Source organism: Papaver somniferum, unplaced genomic scaffold (genome assembly GCF_003573695.1).
Source record: "Papaver somniferum cultivar HN1 unplaced genomic scaffold, ASM357369v1 unplaced-scaffold_57, whole genome shotgun sequence".
In the NCBI taxonomy this organism is placed as follows: Eukaryota; Viridiplantae; Streptophyta; class Magnoliopsida; order Ranunculales; family Papaveraceae; genus Papaver; species Papaver somniferum.
The window spans coordinates 1,490,046-1,511,999 of NW_020648415.1; the positions used below are offsets into that span (position 1 = coordinate 1,490,046).

The window sequence follows — 21,954 nt, forward strand, 5'->3', positions numbered from 1 at the left end:
TTAAATCTTTGAGATATCCCATAAATTATGTGCATCAGTTTTAAATGAAGAAGAAGAGGGTGCCTCTATCCATTTGTTCATTTGTTGGGTGTCTTTAACAAGTTGGGTGACTGTATCTGAAATGATGAGTGCCTTTATCAGTTCCTCTGGCTGCTTTTACACTTTTTTCGATCTATTTTTCCAAAAGAGCTTATTTCCTTGAAAAGACTTAAAACAAGTTTATTAGTGATAAAATGAGTCACAGCTATTGTATTTATGGGTGAAAATGCGTCGCACTTTCGTGATTATCAAATTCCCCCACACTTACATTTTGCTAGTCCTCGAGCAAAACATAAAAATTGACCCGCTACACATCTAGTCATATAATAATATAGAGAGAGAGACCCTCTACACAGCTGGTCATAAATTATTTTTTTTAAAGACCCGCCACACAGCTGGCCATAACATGTAAGAAAAAATGGAAAGACCCGCTACACGGCTGGTCATATAATAAGATAGAGAGAAAGAGACCCGCTACACAGCTGGTCATAATATGCAAGAAAAAAAGAAAAGACCCGCTACACAGCTGGTCATAACCCTAACAACTACAAAAAGAAATTCTTCTTTTTTTTTTCTTTTTTTTTATACCCGCTCAACAGCTGGTCATAAATTACATACAAACCTTCAATAGACCCTCTCAACAGCTGATCATGATTTGCAATGAAACTCCTGAAACACTAAAGTAAAAAGTTAACCACTCCCTCACACTTAAACATTACATTGTCCTCAATGTAATTGAGTCATCCAACGCAAAACTTAAGATGGGAAATTCATAATGGAGAAAGTAAACAAAATATAAAAATAAATAAGATAAAAGTACACCTACTGGAATATACAAAAAGGATCCCCAAAAATTAACAGTCTGAAAATTTGGGGATCAAACCAAAATACAGTATTTACAAACGACAGCTTCACATTTATGCTATGAAAATATGGTGATATTGAAACTGTCAAAAACCAAGATTTACCCCTAAACCAAGTTTTTACTGCACAAGGAAGTGCGTAAAGAACAAAATATGGGGACTCTATTGAGACTGGGGAAATATCAATTGATTCATGCACGATATCAGGAATAGGCAAGTCCTTTGGGTACTTAGATGCAAAGTAATCCAACAATACTTTAGAAGCACAAAATTCTAACCCTAAATTAGGCAACTTTTGGAAGTCTAGGGGTCTAGAAACAACCTCTAAGTCGGGTGAATGATCTGGTGAGGTAGATTCATCTATGAAATTAGGCAAATCATCCACATGATCATCCACAAGGTCACCTATATGTTCTGTTTGGAACAGAGAGTCACTACCAGATTCATCATCATCAACAAATAATCTTTGATATTCAAGAACCCTCAATCTTTGTTCCAAACTAGGCGGTGTGTGTTTGTAATACTTCTCATATATCTCTAGAGGAGATTCTTCACTTACCTCATGTAGAGTAGAAACTCCATACCATTTCCTACGCATATATTAAGCAAGCGTCATCTCAGATGAGGTTTCCTGATAATTTGACTTTTTACCCATATATTCCGCCAGCGTCATCGTAGGTGACGTCTCCTCAAAAGAAGTCATCATTCTCAAAAATTCCTTGAAAATAAATACAAAAAGAAACGCATAAAAATGAGAAAAAAATCTAAAATGAAATGAAAATACTATACAAAATAAAAATAAATAAACCTAAAAAATGAATCTAAAGACAAATCCTTGTCGGCGCCGCCAAAATGATAATGTTTTTGATTGTCGTTGTTGTAATAAGGATTCAAACTCTAAGACTTGTGAAGACTAAATTTAAAGGTTTAAATAAAATAATAAATAAAAGAGAGATTCATTGGGACTAGGATTCCACCGAATTCATAACACATGGTTTAATTTATTTATTCTCAACAATTAAAGTTCAATAAATTAATAAAACATCGACTCTTGTTTTGCCAAAATAGATCCTCAAAACATTAGTTATAAATCATAAGCATGGAACATCAAACATCTAAGCAATCATGACCCATCTAATAAAATGATAACTAATTAATTCGAATCATAAATCAATTTAAAATAAGTGCAAAAGTCATGCAAAAATAATACAAATTCACCCATGTGTGAAGTTCGGCTTCCTCTGTCGACCCAATATTGGGGTTTAGCTTCTCATGATGAAAACACACTCAAAAAATATAATTACTAGCTCAAATGGTGTTTACAATTGTGAAAATGAAGAAAAATTAAACGCAACAATTTTGCTCTACCAAAACTCCCCCCTCATTTCCCCTTGTTTGGTCCTATTAGCACCCTATTTGTACACAACAACCCATTACTCAAACATATTTTCAAAATATTCTTCCATAACTCCACCAGATCTTCTCTTTGATGAAAAATATCTCAGGAATAATTTCTTTCTCCATTATCACACATCTTCCTCTATTTGTTAGAATAAAATCCTGGGATATATATTTTTTTATTTATAAATAAAACCACATATTTTCTTTCTACTTTTCAATAACAACAAACTCATCAATATATTATCTCTTTTAACTTCAAGATATGAAAACTTCTTGTATAATAGGCAACAAGATATCTTTGCCTTAAATCTTTGAGATATCCCATAAATTATGTGAATCTGTTTCAAATGAAGAAGAAGAGGGTGCCTCTATCCATTTGTTCATTTGTTGGGTGTCTTTAACAAGGTGGGTGACCGTATCTGAAATGATGGGTGTCTTTATCAGTTCCTCTGGCTGCTTTTAACACTTTTTTTGATCTATTTTTCCAAAAGAGCTTATTTCCTTGAAAAGACTTAAAACAAGTTTATTAACGATAAAATAAGTCCCAGCTAATGTATTTATGGGTGAAAATGCATCGCACTTTCGTGCTTATCAAATTCCCCCACACTTACATTTTGCTAGTCCTCGAGCAAAACATAAAAATTGACCCGCTACACAGCTAGTCATATAATAAGATAGAGAGAGAGAGACCCGCTACACAGCTGGTCATAATTTTTTTTTAAAGACCCTCTACATAGCTGGCCATAACATGTAAGAAAAAATGGAAAGACCCGCTACACGGCTGGTCATATAATAAGATAGAGAGAAAGAGACCCGCTATAAAATGAGTCCCAGCTAATGTATTTATGGGCGAAAATGCGTCGCACTTTCGTGCTTATCACACTACCAGTAAATAAAGTCCTATATGATAAAATTAAAAATTCACATCTCCGAATACATTTGTCCTAAATGTAAATTGAAGTCAGGATCAATTATGCATGCGTTAGTTACATGTAAAAAGTTAACAAACCTGTGGCAACTTATGAACATCAAAGTGGTCAATTCCAAGATTTTATCTTTATCCAGTGGGTCAAATTCTGGTTGCAGCTGAATCCTTATCAAGATCAATCTTCAACACTGGAGCAGTTTCCTTTGATCGCTGCTATTACATGGTCCATCTAGACAAACCGAATTGGAATTGTTCATGGTGATAATCAAGAAGAACCGATCACAATAATTTCAAGAGCTAAATCTATGATGTTAGATATCCCTAAAATACCTTTCATCAATCGAATCTCTGCAATAAATCAAAGGAAACTGCTCCAGTCAGTTAAAAACATCAGGACCTCGTTTAGGCTATTGTGTCCAAATAACACATCTGGAAAGTTAATTACGAGATCAATTGGAACGCAACCTACCTTTCATAGCGACAAGATGCAAAGGACATTTATTCGAATCATCTAGTATTTCAATTTTCAGGATTGGCACCCATTTCAAGAAGATATGCTTCGCGGCCAAGCGCCCTTCCATGGCTGCATAGGATGGGGAGTTTCACCTGCAAAACATGCCATGACAAAGTGTATAATTGCACAACCTCATGTTTACCGATTTTTAAGAATATAAACTTTAACTTTTCAATTTATGTACTAGAAGTCATTATTAACGTAATGTGGTCAAACACTCACACCACCTTTTGTTACAATAAAATTACATTAAGCCACTGAGCAGTGAGTTAACCTTGGACCTACTATTCAATCTAAAACCCCCACCTCATTTTCATTGGTCATAAACAAGAAAAAAAAAACAGAACAATACCAAGTCAATAAAGAACATCGGTGGGAGCCATTTACTCATATTACCCATTATTAAGCTTATCAACATCAATTTCCATTAGTATTAATGTTTGGATCCTCTTACTCATAGGTAATCGGATTTACAAAAGCCAGAAAACAGAAAACTGAAACCCCCGAAACAAAACTAACATTTTTGAAGATCATCCAATAATCATTTCATAAAACCCCTAATTACACTTTCATCAACAATCTCTAATTAATCAACTCTTAAAACCCTAACAGAGACATGGGGGAAAATAGAGAAATCAAGCATCAAGAAGCATCAAATCTAATGAAAGAAGACAATTAAAAGTATACCTGATCCATTTTTGACATCAAGTACTCCCTCCAGCAGAAGCATAATGAATATGTTGGATTTGTAATCCAAACACGGTTTACCTTAATCCTGATATTTAGGAATTTTTGAACAAGTGTATGTAGAGTCCCATGACGTTGGACGTGTGAAGAAGGTGTCCTACTCTTTTGGAAGTGATTTACGTATCATGAATGTGGAATGTGGATCCTAATAAATAGGAGTTTAGTTATTGGGTCAGTGTTAACGTGTTCTTATAAACCTATAAAAGGCATAGTATGTTGGTTACAAAAATGGATGCAGAAAGTGTTTAACCAATGTAATTCTTATGAGTTTTGTGTGTGATCTCTCTCTCACTCCTTTCTTGATCCTTGATGGGAAATTCATCATGGTATCAGAGCTGGGGTTGAGAGTTGAGTTGAGGGAGAGGGTTATAGAAAAAGAAGTTTAAAAAGTGTTTAAAGTTTTAAGAAATGTTGAGAGAGGGGTTAGAAAAATTATTTTAAAAATTTTCTTTTTAGAATGTATTCATTTATTTGGTGAGAAAAGTGAAGTTTGAGAAATCGTTTCGGGAAAAGAGAAAAAAATTGGGTTTAGTTGATAAAAAAAATTGTTTTTTGTGTGTTTTGAAAATAAGGGTTTCCAAGTGAAAAAAAAGTTTTTGGGGTTAGAAAACATGGGTTTCTAGCTGTGATGAAAAAAAGTTGAAAACAAGATTTCTAACACAGAAAAAAAAAATCCTACGAATTAGGTCTTTGGATAACATGGGTTTCCATCGAAAAAAATGGTTTTTTTGAGAAAAAAATACTTTTTTGATAAAAAATATTTGATTACAGTTTTCTGTTGAGAAGAGAAAATTGTGAAGATTTTTTGTTCAGAATATGAAGAGGGATTCTAAAATTTTGTTAAAAAAAATTATAGTTATGCGGGAAGATGCCCAGCTAACGATGATGATAATGGTGACCGTGATGAAGATCGGTGATGGTTATGATGATGATGATTGTTGGTGACAAACAATTGTTGCTGAAATTTATGATGATGATGACGATGATGATGATGGATGATGCAAGAATGAATATGATGATCTAAAAAAGACGATCATTATTGTAAGGAGCCTCAAGCTTGTCAACATTATTAGACCGGTCAAGAGTTGATCAAGAGAAGATTTAGCCGTTTATGACTCGATTTGTTTAACACGAACGTTAATTATTAGAAATTAATCTAACAACGAACTAGATACGAAACTAGTACTGTTAGATATAACTCGAAAAGTTATGCGGAATGGATTACTCGAACGTGTCATTCGGACACCGGTCGAAGAAGATATCAACATTTGAGTTTGAAGGGTAAAATAGTCTTTTTGTATTAAGAGCGACCTGGCTACCCTTAACGTTTGGGTGGGTGCATGTATCATGGGTTGCTGGCCTCATCATCAGAAACGTGTGGAGAAGAAATCGACCCACTATCTTTCTCATCTTCTTCTTTATTCTTCTCGTTCTTTCTTCTTCTTCTCCTCTCTTCTTCTGTTCGAAGCCGAGAGACGAATTTTGGGGAGATTTGAGAGATCAAAACTAGAGATTTGTGATCGGTAGAAGGTGGAGAAGATGATGGGGTAGTTGATGGTGATGGTGTTATATCTAGTTTATCTTCGAGCAAAGAAGAAATGATAGATTAAATGGAACTAGAAGCTAGGGTTTTTAGAAAGATGAGTTGATTGAATAATTTTGTAGATCTGAGGGTGAAATCGATCAATTGAAGATGGGTTCTGTGTATCGAAAGAAAAAGAGATGATTTGGGATCCGATCTTTGGATCACAAAGAGGAATTGAGGGATTAAGTTTGTTCTTGAGATGAAGAAAACAAGGGGGTTTGAGATCGAGAAAAGGGAATCAATACTGGATGATGGTGTTGGTGTTGATTCGGTTATTGGTTCAACTCAGGAAATTGAAGAAAGATGTAATTAGGGTTCTTCTCAAGACAGAGAATTAGGGTTTCATGAAACTAAACTCAGAAGATGATTGAAGAACTGGATTCAACTGATGGAGTCAAACTATTGGATTGAGATGGTTTGAGGTTGGTAAGTATGGAGATGGAGTCGAGTTTATGTTGATGCTGTTGATTGAGTTGCTGATTAGAGGAGATTATATTGAAGATAGTGACATGGGGTGCCAGGATTGTGATTCTAGAACTTGGAGTTGGATTCAGTTGGAGATGATGAAGATGAATGTATGTTAATAACAAAATTGAGACTAGAAATAGATTCAGTTGGTCGAGTAAGCTATACAACTGTGGATGGAAGCATCAGTAGTACTTATGGGGTATGGTGGTGTTAGTATGGTTGCAAGTGGTGATTGAGAAGAGAATAGTAATATATTTGTAGCTGAAATTGGTGATGATATGAAGTTTGGATCGGTATAGGTTGGGATAATATGGGGATTGAGTTCTGTTTTAGAATGAACAATGAGATGGATGGCAGGGAAGAAGACTTCAATGGCTTGAAATGAAGAGCATGTATGAGACTTGCCTATGGTGATGGTTTGTTAAGTTCTGAGTTTAAAAGGGGGTGTTAGACTTGAACTAGTGGTGTTGTGCGTGGTCTGAGTTAAGTCGACTTGAAGATTGCAGCTACTGCATTGCAGGTAAGCTAAATTTAGTTTTGTAAATAGGTTACGGGTCTTTGTTTTGAATGAATGTTTTAAAATGGTGTTGTTTGTGAAAGTGGAGTTTGGGTTGAGATGAAAGTCGAAACAAGTGAAGATGTAGTTGTTTGTGTTGCAGATTGAAGTTGAATTATGAATTGTTGTAAGTGAAGTGAGATAGAAAGGAGTAGTTGTATTGTTGAAATGGCAGTAATTTGAGAAAGCCTGCAATTACAGTTCAAGGTAAGCTGTAATTGTATTTGTAACTGATTCTGAAGTTTGTTTAAGAATGATTGAACAGAAGTTGTTTATAGTGTTGTTATAGCAATGGCCTTAATGAGAGCCTGCAGCTGCAGATTAAGGTAAACATATCTTGTTATTGTAAACCAATTTTGAGTTGTAAATTGTAATGAATGAATAGATTGAAGTTAAACTTGAATAGAGTTGTAGAGTTAGAAAGTTAGAGTTACATATGGGTGAGAAGGACCCTTGAATTGTCTGACTGAGCTTATTCAGTCTGATTCAGTCGACTCAGTTAATCTGACTGAGTCGAATCGGCGTTAACTCGCTGAGTTACAGATCATGACCCGAGTTGACTTAGTTGCCCGAGTTGACCTTGACCGATTTGATTACCCTGGACTTTGACCTTTGATTCACTAGTGGAGAATGAGATTTTAACCACTTCCTGGGCTTTGTAAAACCGACTTCCATGGTCCAGGATAAATATAAGTTCTGTGAGACCCAGTTGTTTTTAAGAGAAAAAGGAAAACATGTTTCTTTCACAGTCGTTTTATGAATGGGTATTTCCGTAAAAATTCATGCTTTCCTATGGACTTAAGAAACCACTGTGAGAATCAGAATTTTCTATGACAAAAAAATTGTAAAAAGAAATTTCCCCATCTCTGTAAAAATCTTCTTCTTCTTATCCATTCACTCACCACATCAATCTCTCAGAAAAACCAAAAATTCCCAAATCTCAAGGGACCTTCTTCCATGGTGTCCAGAACTGAGGCTTATTTTGATGAGTGAAAACTTGAATGCAGAACTCTTTTTGACCTACTTTGGTGGGGCACCAATGATTTATATTCCGGTATGTTTGACCACTTACTATTCCAGGGTTCAGTATTGTTTGTATATAAATGTTACAGTTTGGATAGTTCATCATGATTTTGTTTGTATGTGATGAAACCATTTGATCGACTTTACAACAATTAACATTACAAGATTTACGTGACATAGGACCGTTCTAGAAAACTTACTTCCTAGAGAATTATAGACTGCTACGGTCTACTTCCTTTTTATACTAATCTTTAGTTTTCTGTTTCCTTTTGTCTCAGTGACGGCCTTGGGAAAACACCATTATATGGTTGGAACACCATTGAAGATTTGTAAGCGCGGTTGTGACGCAGGATCAGCATTGCCAAGTGTTGTTTGTGCAGCTCCTGCATCTGCTGTTATGCATGTGCTCTTCTTGGTTTCATAAATAGGTATGTTCACTTGTTTTCTACTCAGACCCATGATAACCTTGTAGGTTATAATCAATTTCTTGGATTAACTAGAGGAACTTACCAAAAAGTTTGCATTTGTAGCCTGAATCCTAAACGGAAGAAAGATCCACGAAGAAGTAATCGGGTGTAAGCTTTGGTGTTTGGGGTCATCGGGTACTGTGGTATACGCTTCTCTTCCAATTTTTTTTTTGATCTTTGAACTTTTACTCTATGATTCCAGGAACACCAACGTTTAGTATATTGTTAACAATATTGATATTTCATGTCTAAAAGTGTATCTAGTATCACAAGAAGAATGACATCTTGTGTTTCAACCTTTTTCTCTTGGATGTGGTGACTTTCTTAGTGCAATCTGATTTGCAGTAATTAAATGTAAGACTTCTTTATGAGCCTGATCTTTGTATGCTTAAATAATGGCAAGATGGTAGCGGATTAACCAAGTTCAGAAATGTTTTAGTTGCCTGGAATTAATGTGGTCGTGTGTACCAAGCTAATTTTAGGTGGATACTGCTCATGGGTGCCATTCATCTTTTAAACTTATTTTCCAAAGGTACGCCTTGCGAAAACTTGTGAACTGCTCATGGTTATAAACAATAACATTTGCCAATGCCACTTGTATAGGTAGTATTTGATTTTACAATATGACTTGAGATATTGATTGAGCTATAAGACTTTCAATTGATAAATTTGGTCTATTTTCGATAACATTTATGGATTTAGAATTGATAGATTTGTGAAATGCATGTTCGGTAGAATGTCAACGAACATTTATAATTACTACGCGGACAGCCTTTTTAGAGGCTAGTTTCGACGCGTATAGATGGGGTTTTAGCTAATAGTTTCTTCTCGAGAAATGTATTTTATAGTGTCCTCTACGGTTTTTTAACAGGGCATGTTGTTTGGACTTCTAGTTTTGAAGATGGAGCTTGGAACGTACCGGCAGTCAAGTCAATTTTCTGAATGCAGCACCTGTGCCTGTTTTGCCATCTAATTTTGTGCCATTTAGACTCTGAATTTGGTATGGGTTTTTTCTAAGAATATGTGTAAGGTTGTTTGTTTTTTCCAAAATGATATAATATGTTTGATTTGCATAATTGATTTTCACTTATTATTTCCGTAGTAGTTTTAACATTGGGAACTAGATTTTTAGAAGATCCAATTAAATATATACATCTGGATAAATATGCCATGAACTGTGTGGTAAGTTTACTAGTTTATGTGGTACTCCATTTCTGTTCTGGGAACTGAAACTATATGATGGATTTGGTTTGCTTACTAATTAAATGGAAAATTATAAATGTGAACTATGGATCAAGTGTACTTATTAGTTTGCATTTTAAATCAGATGCAACAAAAAGGTGCTTTGAATCAAATTAACAATCTTAGTTGGACGTAGTAATGTGGGTGTTTGAATTTGGACTTGGAAGGTCTGTAGCTTTTCCATCCATAAATAGTGTTGAATTAACATCCACCTTGCAACTGAATACTAGTTGGATTACAGATATTGACAGACGCCTTGTAGTGCTAAACAAAATGATGATCGACCTGCTGCCAGTATAATTTTTGTTTCGGATTTTGAATTGTGGTTCTTGTAGTAAATGTTGTTGTCTTTGTGATTATTGGTTCGTAGTAGTACTATGAAACATGTAAAAGAATCTATGAAAAAAAATTATCTTTTTTTTTCCATAGATTCTTTTCATTGTTTTTAATTATAATATAACACCTTCATAAGAAGAAGATTTCAGTCCCTAACGTGATTGCATGAAACTTGTAACCTTGCACTTTTTCATCTTAACTGAATCAGGAATCATAACTATGTTTTACTTCTTGTCTGTATAAGTTTCTGAATGCGCTAGATTTAAAACTTACTATCATTGTTTATTTACAGGAAGTTTTAAGGAAAGATGATGCTGGTAATGTGATTGTCTAGTGCAAATCAAATTGGTTGCATTTCATCACTGTTTATTTGCAGGAATTTAATGGAAATATGATGCTCTTGGTAATGAAGATTGCTCAGATAACATAATTTGAATCCATTTCGTAAGCTGCTGGAACTGCTTATATTAAAATGAACAGATTTTAGGCTAAATGAATTTATACTAATAACCTTCCTAATATTTTGATTATTTTCAGGTGGTTGACATTCCAAGAGGGAGCAGGTGGAACTAAAGCTTGATTATATATGGGAATGGATGCAGATATGGACCTCCCTACGAGTTTCAATTGGCAAGTATGCTCGGTAAGGATCTCAATTTGTGAAGTTTGTGGATTTTCTCCTAAGACTTCTACCAATTTACTGTGTATGCTTTTGATCAGGAATTCAGGATCTCAATTACTTAGTGAGTTATGGACGGGATATTTTACATATGAAAATTGAACGTTTGCCTGACACAGTCGTTTTGTGAAAAACCAATCCTAGAATACTGCTGATGGACACAGTCGTTTTTAGTGATATTACTTATTTTCCTGACAGTGTTTTAACTTCCATTTTCCACTAGTGATTGACGTTGACTGTTAGATTGGCCGTTAGATTGACGTCAGTTGACCCAGTTAGACCAAGCCTTAGATTAATGGGCCGGGTTGTTGGACTTGGGCTTAGTACCCTGTATTCCTAGTTTAATGTTTGGACCACTTATGGTCCGATTTAGACTTCGACTTCTTCTACAAAGTTAATTAGACTTCGACTTCTTCCACAAAGTTGTATATATTTTTAAGACTTTGCTATGGACTTTAGAATCAACCTAATTGAATTAGGGAACCATTAGATATGCAAGAATTGGATAATGAAGATGTGTAGAACCATAAATGGGGTTAGAACCATTAGATAAATTGTATGATTCTTGTTTGAGCCATTTTGGCTAGAATCTTAGAGTTTTTGTGTGATTAACAGTTGGTTATTAACAACGATCGATTCAAAGGATGAACCAGTGGATCGTGGATTTCGAGGTAGGCGTGGCTTGTCTTCAAAAGAGGTGGGAATACGTTTGACTCTTTTGTAATCATTATTGTTGTTTTTATAAAAGTTTATGCTTAACAAATTCGTGCATTGTCTGTCCGTGCATTCCATGCTTTGTTTAAAATGCATTATGATAATCCTGTTGATTCTGTGAATCTTTCCACGATTTGGAAAGGACTTGTAATGTGTTTGTTGTCAATATGAATTGTTATGGGAAATGAGAATTTCCACTTGTGGTATATAGGATACGCTCCTTCACATTTATACCTACATTAATTCATTTTTTATTGTTTAGAGTTGGTCATCATGGTCTTGGTGACATCCATAGCTATTGAGTGTGGTTAGCACGAATATTATACATTGTTTGAAAGAAGGAGTTTGTTCCATATACATGTATGTTTATTTCAGTGACTTAGTCACTGTTCAATGTTTCGGAAAAACATGTATTGTTTACCAAATCTTGCCTATGGTTACTTAGAAGTTAAATGTTAATTATTCCCACTTTCAGTTTCAGAGACAGATCAGAGTTGCGCAGCCAAAACTCCGAGAAGTTGACTTCGTTACTTGATTATATTTTAATATGTTTGTTTTGTTGTATATTCTACTTGTAAACCAAATGACTATTTTATATGTATCATTTGAGAGGAGTTCTTATATATATATTTCTGAGCGGGGTTAGTTTTGGGTTAAGTCTTTGTAGAAGATTTCTAAATTGAACGTTTAAATAAATGATTTAGATTTTTAGTACCTCTTCTTTTAGCTAATTTCTTGGATTAGTTAGCTGCTTGCTTAGGGGGCGATAAAAGTTGGTATCAGAGCTCACTATTAAATCTTATATGGGAAAAGATAAAATTAGCCAGTGCCAGTTAGTGAACTAGATTAGTTTAGAACTGGGTGGGTTTCTGAGATGAATCTTAATAACTAAAAGCTACCAATAATTAAAAGGTTTATTTGATTGATTGATTTGTTAGTTTGGTTGTCTGCATTTGTAGTGAAGTACAAGTCGTAGGGTACACCAGTAGATCTATTAATAAAATTAGGGAATAATTAATCTAAAAAGTATGAACTCGTACATAATCGAATATTAGAAAAATAATGAGATTAATATTAGTGATAAATTTTGAAAGTCACATAGGAACTTATTGAGTACATCTACATACACATAGAGTCGACAATTTATAATCACATAAATGTTAGTAATATTTTTGGGACTTAATAATTGTAAGAGTATTTTAAATAATAGTTTAACCATCAGAGTTAATAACAAAATTATTATAATAGTAACTATAGATGATAATAAAGATAATAATAATAATTTAATATAGTAATGTTAACATTTATCAATTAGTGTCATATTGAACTTAACTTAACTAAAACCTAATTAAAGGCGTATAACTAAAGAAATAATAATAATTATGATAAAATAGATATGGGTTAAATTTTATAAATTGAACTAATGACAAATTAGGAATAGATGTTTTCCGTCTAAACTAGTTAGTTAGTGCAATAATTATAAGGTGTTAGACTTAAGAAAACGATGATATGATATATGAATTAAAAAGACTTGCTTTGTTAATAATCTTACACCGAAATTATTTTAATTTATCAAATGACTTAGTAACTCTTTAAAATGAAACAAATATACATGAAGTAGTAATAATAGTATTCAGATGCTTAGGGAAATATTAGAATTAAAAGAAAAATAAATTTGTATAAGAATAGGATCCTTCTTCGTAAATAGATTTAATCATCTTTTGAAATAGAAAATTAGTATGACGAACTTAAACTGGTAGAATTTAAATTAGTATTATGTTGAGCATAACTTAATTAAAATCTCATCAACAATTGTATAGCGATAAAGTAATGATTAGGATCAATTAGCTATGGAAATTATTAGTGCTTATCTGCGGTTTAAGTTCTACAAAGTTAATTAACAAACAAATTAGAAAACATATATTATGCGTTTAAACCAGATAGTTAGTATATGACTTATCAAATATAATTAAGAACATGAGAACACATAATGCATAACATAAAGACTAAACGTGTTAACGATTTTATACCCGAATATCTTTAGTTCAATACATGATTCAGTAAATCACTAAATTTTTCACATTAAGTGATATTTATAATACTTGGATGCTAGGTACAAAATTAGACTTAAAGGAGAATAAATTTGCCTATTAATAGGATGCGTTATATAATAACAATATCTAAAGACTATTAAAGGCATATTAAGATTTTATGAAGACTCAAATTTAGATTTATTAAATTACCAACGCCAATATTTAACAAGTTATAATATACAAATTCAATATGAACAAATAAAATCTATTATATCAATCCTTACGTGGAAGTAGAATTATATTTACAAGATTAAGGCTTAGTAAAATTAAGCTAAGTAGCTATTCTGGTCATATTTTAGTTATGCTAGTAATCAAAGAAGGGAAATTTTAATAAAAGCTTATGGGACAATCTTTATAGTGAAACTGATAATATAATTGAGACAATAATTTTTGAGAAGATAAGAAAATAATACTATTGCATAATACCAATTATTATAAAATTTAGAATTATTGTAAATATCATTTGGATAAGAATTATAGGATGGTATTAGCAAAATGTAATTTTTACTGGTAGTACAACTTAAGGATTATTTAACAATAATATAAATGTAAGGAAATAAATTTAGATCAAATCAAGCCTAGTGTTATTAATAAAATTAAACTTGATATTAAGATTAATTGCGATTAACTTTTATCGGCCTAAGAATGCCAAATGACTATGAAAAATTGTTAGCGGCTGTTCACTTATATCAAGTCACATAATGAAATAAACAAATAGATACATTGAAAATAGTAAATTAATCCATAATATAATAGTGACATTTGGATAATCGTTATACCATTAAGTTATTCTTAAATATTCCCTCCGTCCCACTAATAAGTGACCCAGTGTATAACTAAATTTAGTGGGACGGAGGTAGTAGTACATAAATCTATGAAAAAAACGGTAACACGGCAAAGTTAAAAAAATATTGGATGTTATAAATTAGCTTGAATTCGAGTTTGGATTATTTATATTGATAAAATAAATAATAATAAAATAAAGTCAAATAAAATAAATTTTGAGGATTAAATTGTCTAGAATGATGTGAACTATTTATATAATTCATCCAGTAAATTTATTGGTTTACACCAGATAAGATAAAAGTTTACAGACTAATTAATCTTAATAAGTTAATAGTTAGTTAATCCAGCACTGGGGAATAATGAAGGTTGTGTTTTCTCTGTTCGTAGGAAGGCATTGTCGGGACTGGCCAACCTTGACAGGGCAACTGCATTCAGAGATGACCGACCATAGAAGTTTGGTATAACCCTTTTGAAAACCGATAGATATAATTCCACTTAGAAAGATTCGTAGGATTCGTCCTTGAAGTTAGAGACATATATCTTAAGAAATAGAACTTAGTCTAAGAAAATTAGACTTCCTTACTTGATAGATTTAAATCGGTGTAATTGAACCTAGAGCCACAAATTTTAGTTGTAGGAAGTTGTTTAGTTTTGTGTTTTGTTTTATGTCGTTTGTGCTTAGACAAGAGATGGTATTATTCTATAAGGTGGAAAGTTTTGAAGACTAAAAGGATGGTTTGATTTTCGAGGACGAAAATGAATAAGGTGGGGAGAATGTAAGGACCCTCAAGTTCGTCAACGCTATTAGACCGGTCAAGAGTTGATCAAGAGAAGATTTAGCCGTTAATGACTTGATTAGTTTAACACGAACGTTAATTATTAGAAATTAATCTAACAACGAACTAGATACGAAACTAGTCATGTTAGATAGAACTCGAAAAGTTATGCGGAGTGGACTACTCGAACGTGTCATTCGGACACCGGTCGAAGAAGATATCAACATTTGAGTTTGAAGGGTAAAATAGTCTTTTTGTATTAAGACCGACCTGGGATACGCTTAACGTTTGGGTGGGTGTATGTATCATGGGTTGCTGGCCTCATCATCAGAAACGTTTGGATGAGTGTTAGATTAACCGTTAGTTTGACGTCAGTTGACCCAGTTAGACCAGGCCTTAGATTAATGGGGCGGGTTGTTGGACTTGGGCTTAGTACCCTGTATTCCTAGTTTAATGTTTGGACCACTTATGGTCCGAATTAGACTTCGACTTCCTCTACAAAGTTGTATATATTCTTAAGACTTAGCTATGGACTTTAGAATCAACCTAATTGAATTAGGGAACCATTAGATATGCAAGAGTTGGATAATGAAGATGTGTAGAAACATAAATGGGGTTAGAACCATTAGATAAATTGTATGATTCTTGTTTGAGCCATTTTGGCTAGAATCTTAGAGTTCTTGTGTGATTAACAGTTCGTTATTAACAACGATCGATTCAAAGGATGAACCAGTGGATCGTGGATCTCGAGGTAAGCGTGGCTTTTCTTCAAAAGAGGTGGGAATACATTTAACTCTTTTGTAATCATTATTGTTGTTTTTATAAAAGTTTATGCTTAAAAAATTCATGCATTGTTTGTCCGTGCATTCCATGCTTTGTTTTAAAATGCATTATGATAATCCTGTTGATTCTGTGAATCTTTCCACGATTTGGAAATGACTTGTAATGTTTTGTTGTCAATATGAATTGTTATAGGAAATGAGAATTTCCACTTGTGGTATATAGGATACGCTCCTTCACATTTATACCTACATTAATTCAGCTTTTATTGTTTAGAGTTGGTCATCATGGTCTTGGTGGCACCCATAGCTATTGAGTGTGGTCAGCACGAATATTATACATTGTTTGAAATAAGGAGTTTGTTCCATATACATGTATGTTTATTTCAGTGACTTAGTCACTGTTCAATGTTTAGAAAAAACATGTATTGTTTTCCAAATCTTGCCTATGATTACTTAGAAGTTAAATGTTAATTATTCCCACTTTCAGTTTCATAGACAGATCAGAGTTGCGCAGCGAAAGCTCCGAGAAATTGACTTCGGTACTTGATCATATTTTAATATGTTTGTTTTGTTTTATATTCTATTTGTAAACCAAATGACTATTTTATATGTATCATTTGAGAGGAGTTCTTGTATATATATTTCTGAGCGGGGTTAGTTTTGGGTTAAGTCTTTGTAGCAGATTTCTAAATTGAACGCTTAAATAAATGATTTAGATTCTTAGTACCTCTTCTTTTAGCTAATCTCTTGGATTAGTTAGCTGCTAGCTTAGGGGGCACTACAATTATAATGAAGACCGTGACGACGATAATAGTTACAATGATGATGACGTTTTCTTTCATGTTTTATTTGCTGATGTATATGCGGTGAAGAAGAAAACAAAATATTAAACGTGTTTGAATTAAGGGAGGGTGTTGGATTTGTAATCCAAACACGGTTTACCTTAATCCTAATATTTAGGAATTTTTGAACAAGTGCATGTTGAGTCCCATGACGTTGGACGTGTGAAGAAGGTGTCCTAGTCTTTTGGAAGTGATTTACGTATCATGAATGTGGAACGTGGATCCTAATAAATAGGAGTTTAGTTATTGGGTTAGTGTTAACGTGTTCTTGTAAGTCTATAAAAGGCATAGTCTGCTGGTTAAAAATGTATGCAGAAAGTGTTTAATCAATGTAATTCTTATGAGTTTTGTGTGTGATTTCTCTTTGACTCCTCTCTTGATCCTTGATGGGAAATCCATCATGGTATCGGAGTTGGGGTTGGGAGTTGAGTTGAGGGAGAGGGTTATAGAAAAAGAAGTTTAAAAAGTGTTCAAAGTGTTAGTTATTGAAGACTAATTATTATTTCCTAAAGTTAGCCGTGGTTATTTAGGGAAGGGGGTTCCTAAACCGACTATAATTCTTGGTGGCCAAGTTTGTAACCCATATGAATAGGTAATTAGGCCTTGTAAAATTGTATTGTGTAGAAAACGATTAAGAGATCGGTAAGATATTTCTTGTATAGCTTTTAGGGCTAAAGATAGGGTTTCGTTGTGAGAGCATATTGGTGAGGAACAAGAGACAAGGTTATCGTCTCGGATAATTGTTGCAGTGTAACCAAGAGTTTGTTGGGATTCACACGATGTTGTAATCGTTTTTCTTCATAGTGGATTTGAGTTGGTGCGGCTCAAAGTGGACGTACACAATATATACAAGTTGTATGTATTGGTCAAACCACTATAAATCTTGTGTATTGTGAGTTGATTTATCTTTCTCGTATTATTATGGTTGCTTGTGCTTGGTTTACTTATTATTCATCATAATATCTCAAGATCCGTTATTCTTCTGTTGTCAGTGATTATTCCCTAAGAAAATCCTGATAACTGGTATCTGAGTTCGGGGTTAGAGCTTTAGGGTTTATCATAGTACGATTGGAGTGGGAGTTATCGGTGATAATAACGAAAGTACGATAGCTAGGGTTAAAAATTTTAATGGGAAGAACTTTACGTTTTGGAAGTCTCAGATGGAAGACTACCTATATGAAAAAGACCTTGTTGATCCATTGGGTAGAATTGTGATAAAGGGAGCACGCAAAGACGATGAAAGTGTTTAATCAGTGTGGAACGTGGATCCTAATAAATAGGAGTGGAACGTGGATCCTAATAAATAGGAGTTTAGTTATTGGGTTAGTGTTAACTTTTTTTTGTAAGCCTATAAAAGGCATAGTCTGTTGGTTATAAAAATGTATGCAGAAAGTGTTTAATCAGTGTAATTCTTATGAGTTTTGTGGGTGATTTCTCTCTCACTCCTTTCTTGATCCTTGATGGGAAACCCATCATCATCTGGTACTCCATCTTTAGAGAAGAAGAAGAGGAGGAAGAAGGGTTCTAGGGAAATGCGGAGGAAGTGAGAGGAGGAGAGAGGGGTTTTAAAGGATTTGTTTACAATTAGTCTTGGTTTGATCCGTTGACTCACTACCAAGTAATGATAATTTAAGACCTTTAAATAGTTTCATTGGTTTTCTTTTAGCTGTATGTACTGTGCCCTATATGATCAATGAATATGAAAAGACTGAGAGTTGCACTACTGAATATTAATATTCTAACCACAAATCTTATCATTTGCAAGTCCAGTGCAGTTCATTATTCAATAATTAAGTTTCTTCATTATCGATTAGTACCAAATAGCTAGCTAGTGAAAAATTATTTGAGAAATGCTGAACCTCTTCGTATTAGCTGAAAATTATTTGATAAAAATCCCATAAAGTTAAAGAACTGTAAAGACAGAAGGAGTCTATAATTAATGCAGGTCACTCACTACTACTAATTATACTTAAAAACTACTTCGGTGATACAGCTAGCCTTGCACCTACAGCCTGATGACCATCCGTTTGTCAGAGAAGAAGGAAGTCCACCAGTGCCTTGCAATAAACCAGCGGCATTCCAGCAAGACGCTATGCTTTATGCTTCCTCATTACTCGTACAGGAACCAAAACCAAGCCACACGTCCTTGCTCTTTCAAGAGATTCGTTTCAGCTCGGATATACTTCGACAGGGCATCTTCATAGTCCTTCATTGCCTGGCGGATATCTGCTGTTTCAGTTGGAGGCCTCTGTTTTGCTTCCGTAAAGATTGCGAGCTTATCATAGTAATTTTCTTTAGCTAGTGACTACAGTTCTTGAAGCTGACTCACCTGGTCTGATATTTCTTCGACTTCTTCTGTGTTTCTTCAGACGAAGGATTGTAGATAGCTGTCTCACTGCTACCACCTTCTTCAGCAGTACTCCACTTGTTGTTTGCAACTTCTGAGGCGTCTTTGCCCTCCATTTGAGATGCTGATTTTCTTTGAATAGTCCTTTTGTTCCTTTTGCCAATTGGTTTCACGTATGCAAATTCTGAGGTGTCTTTGCTCTCCATTTGACAAGTTGATTTTCTATGAGTAATCTTTTTGTTCCTTTTGCGAATTAGGTTCGTGTTTGCAACTTCTGAGGTGTCTTTGCCATCCATTTGAGAAGCTGATTTTCTTCGAATAGTCTTTTTGTTACTTTCGCGAAATAGTTTCGTGAGTTGAAGCCCCAACTTTTTCCTCTCTATCCATTTTTCTCCTCTAACTCTAAGTGATGGATTTAGGGTCTTCATGAAGAGGGAGTTGGAGGAATAAGTATTTAATTTATGGGACGTAAAGTTTTACCAAAAGGATTTAAACAAAATAGCGTAGCAACTGGAGAAGAATAACTAAGAAAATAATGTTGATGAATCAAAGAATAACTTGGACGTAGAAATTCTACAACTTCTTATAGCTTATATGTATATGCTTAAATATTTCCTAATATCGAAAACTAGAAAAAGAATTCAGACTAGACTAGGAAACCAACTGAACTAGGAAACCAACTGTAGAAAAGGAAAACATAAACTAGATATAGAAAGATGTTTGACTGAGTCAAAATAAGTTGACATGGCCAGTTAGGCGTCCTGCATCACCGTTGATGGGCGCTGCTGAAAATCTAAAAATAACTAGTCCATACTAAACTCACCGTTAAGAGTGGTCCAACTCTATGTACTTTTCCTTCAAGCCTCTTCGAAAAAGAAGAAGCCTTCATTTTCAGGTACTCACCAAACGGATCAACCAAATATTTGATGAACTTAAGAATGGTCGGGCGAAACCGTAGCAAATGTAAATCACCATAGCAGAGCTTACAGAAGCATATGTCTAGGACAATGACTCACCATAGCCTACTATTTACGGTAATAAAAACGTTTCCCCAAAATGTCAATCATTCGAGACTTTTTCCATAAGCAAAGATTTAGGTGACGGAAAATGTATCCCAACTCAGAATGATTGATTTAGAAAATAGACTTAAAGAGGTTCAATTCAACGGTTCTTACCCACTAGAAACAATAGTTGATACTTATTTGATTTGTTTAATCCTAATTTCTTCAATATGCACAGTCAAACTCACCAAACTTGTAACCAACCAATAGTTGTGCGCAGTATAAATAAGTCATGGAATTCTGGGTTCATTCTAAGTAACGATTGCAAAAGAGAATGTCGAAGTCATTCATCGATAATGCATGCACCGCTATCTTCTTTGTTCTTCTGATTCAGTTTGCTTTTGCTCACAGTAACAGGGTATTCTTAAACGAGAAATTACCATGCAAAACTTTTACACTATACCTTCACGACACCCTGTTTAATGTTACGAATGCGGATAACGCAACATCGTCTGCAGTAACTAATGCCACGGGTATTAGCAACTTTCAGTTTGGAACACTTATAGTCTTTGATGATCCGTTAACCCTGGATCAACATATTTTATCTAGCCCGGTGGCTAGAGCTCAAGGTTTCTTCTTCTATGATATGAAGACTAGATACAACGCTTGGTTTGCATTTTCGGTAATCTTCAATTCTTCCGACTATGTGGGAACTTTGAATCTTATGGGTGCGGATATGATGAATCAAAAGACTAGAGATATTTCCGTCGTTGGTGGCACTGGTGATTTTTTTATGACGAGAGGGATAGCAACGTTGAAAACGGATGCGGCCCAAGGATTTGCATATTTTAGTCTCAAAATGGACATCAAACTCTACGAGTGTTACTACTAGTCGTTTTCCTGCGCATATCGTTTCATTTTGATTTTCCTTTTGCATGCATGATTACTACTAGTTTATCTTATTGTAATTTCTTATGAATAAGTGCTGATCACTAGTGACTATTTTTCCTTTTAATTTTGTTCCCTTTCTATGGTGGTGCTCCGCCGGGGAAAGAGGTCCAGATACTTGAAAGAGAAGCTTCACAATTGCCAAACACTAGCTAGGATCGACTGGAAAGAAATCCAACCTGATACGTCTTCAAGATGATTTACCAGTTTTCGGGTGTTCTTTTTATTTCCTGCTTCTTTTTTTGGTGGGTTTGCCTTTATGTGCTCTACGTGTATTTCTTCTTTTTTTAATTGAATCTTTTTCCCAGTAGTAAATTTCAATAAAATAAGAAATAAAAAGAAAATGTATTGCAGTGTGGACAAGACAAGCTTGTCAAAACCATCACTATAAAGTTTTTTTGTTTTACACATACTATGACGTTGCAAAAACCTGGTCATTTAGAAGAGACTTGTTATAGGGGCTTCACATACTAATAGAAAGGTTTGACTAATTGGACATGTTGAAGGGTGAATTTGATTTTTGATCATACCGGTTCTAGTCACACCAAATGACCTCACACTTCCAAATATGGTAAGAGAGAGAGTCCTCCTTCCATTGTACCTTTTTTTTTGGTGAGAAAAACTACCTGGGATTAACTTAAAAGTGAAGTACAAACATCAATTAGGGGATCCTTCCTTACAAGACCATCCAAAAAAGGAGGAAAAGAAACCCAATTGTTCTTAATACAGTACTTTCTAGCTCGACGAACAAGCTTATCAGCTAGATTTTTTTTGACACGATTAATATACATAAGTTTAAAACTATTATTACTAGACA

General features: G+C 34.2%; 1 protein-coding gene across 1 annotated transcript; it reads left to right on the top strand.

Moving 5' to 3' along the window:
• The first annotated feature begins 20,523 nt into the window (after nucleotides 1–20,523).
• Nucleotides 20,524–21,081, top strand: LOC113343267 (dirigent protein 5-like). The gene has a single exon (XM_026587513.1). It carries the CDS (start codon nucleotides 20,524–20,526, stop codon nucleotides 21,079–21,081), a length of 558 nt encoding a protein of 185 aa, XP_026443298.1.
• Nucleotides 21,082–21,954: the final 873 nt, after the last annotated feature.

Bases quoted from the DNA above. Each gene is read 5' to 3' on its own strand.
- LOC113343267 (XM_026587513.1), top strand. From the start codon at position 20,524: ATGTCGAAGTCATTCATCGATAATGCATGCACCGCTATCTTCTTTGTT.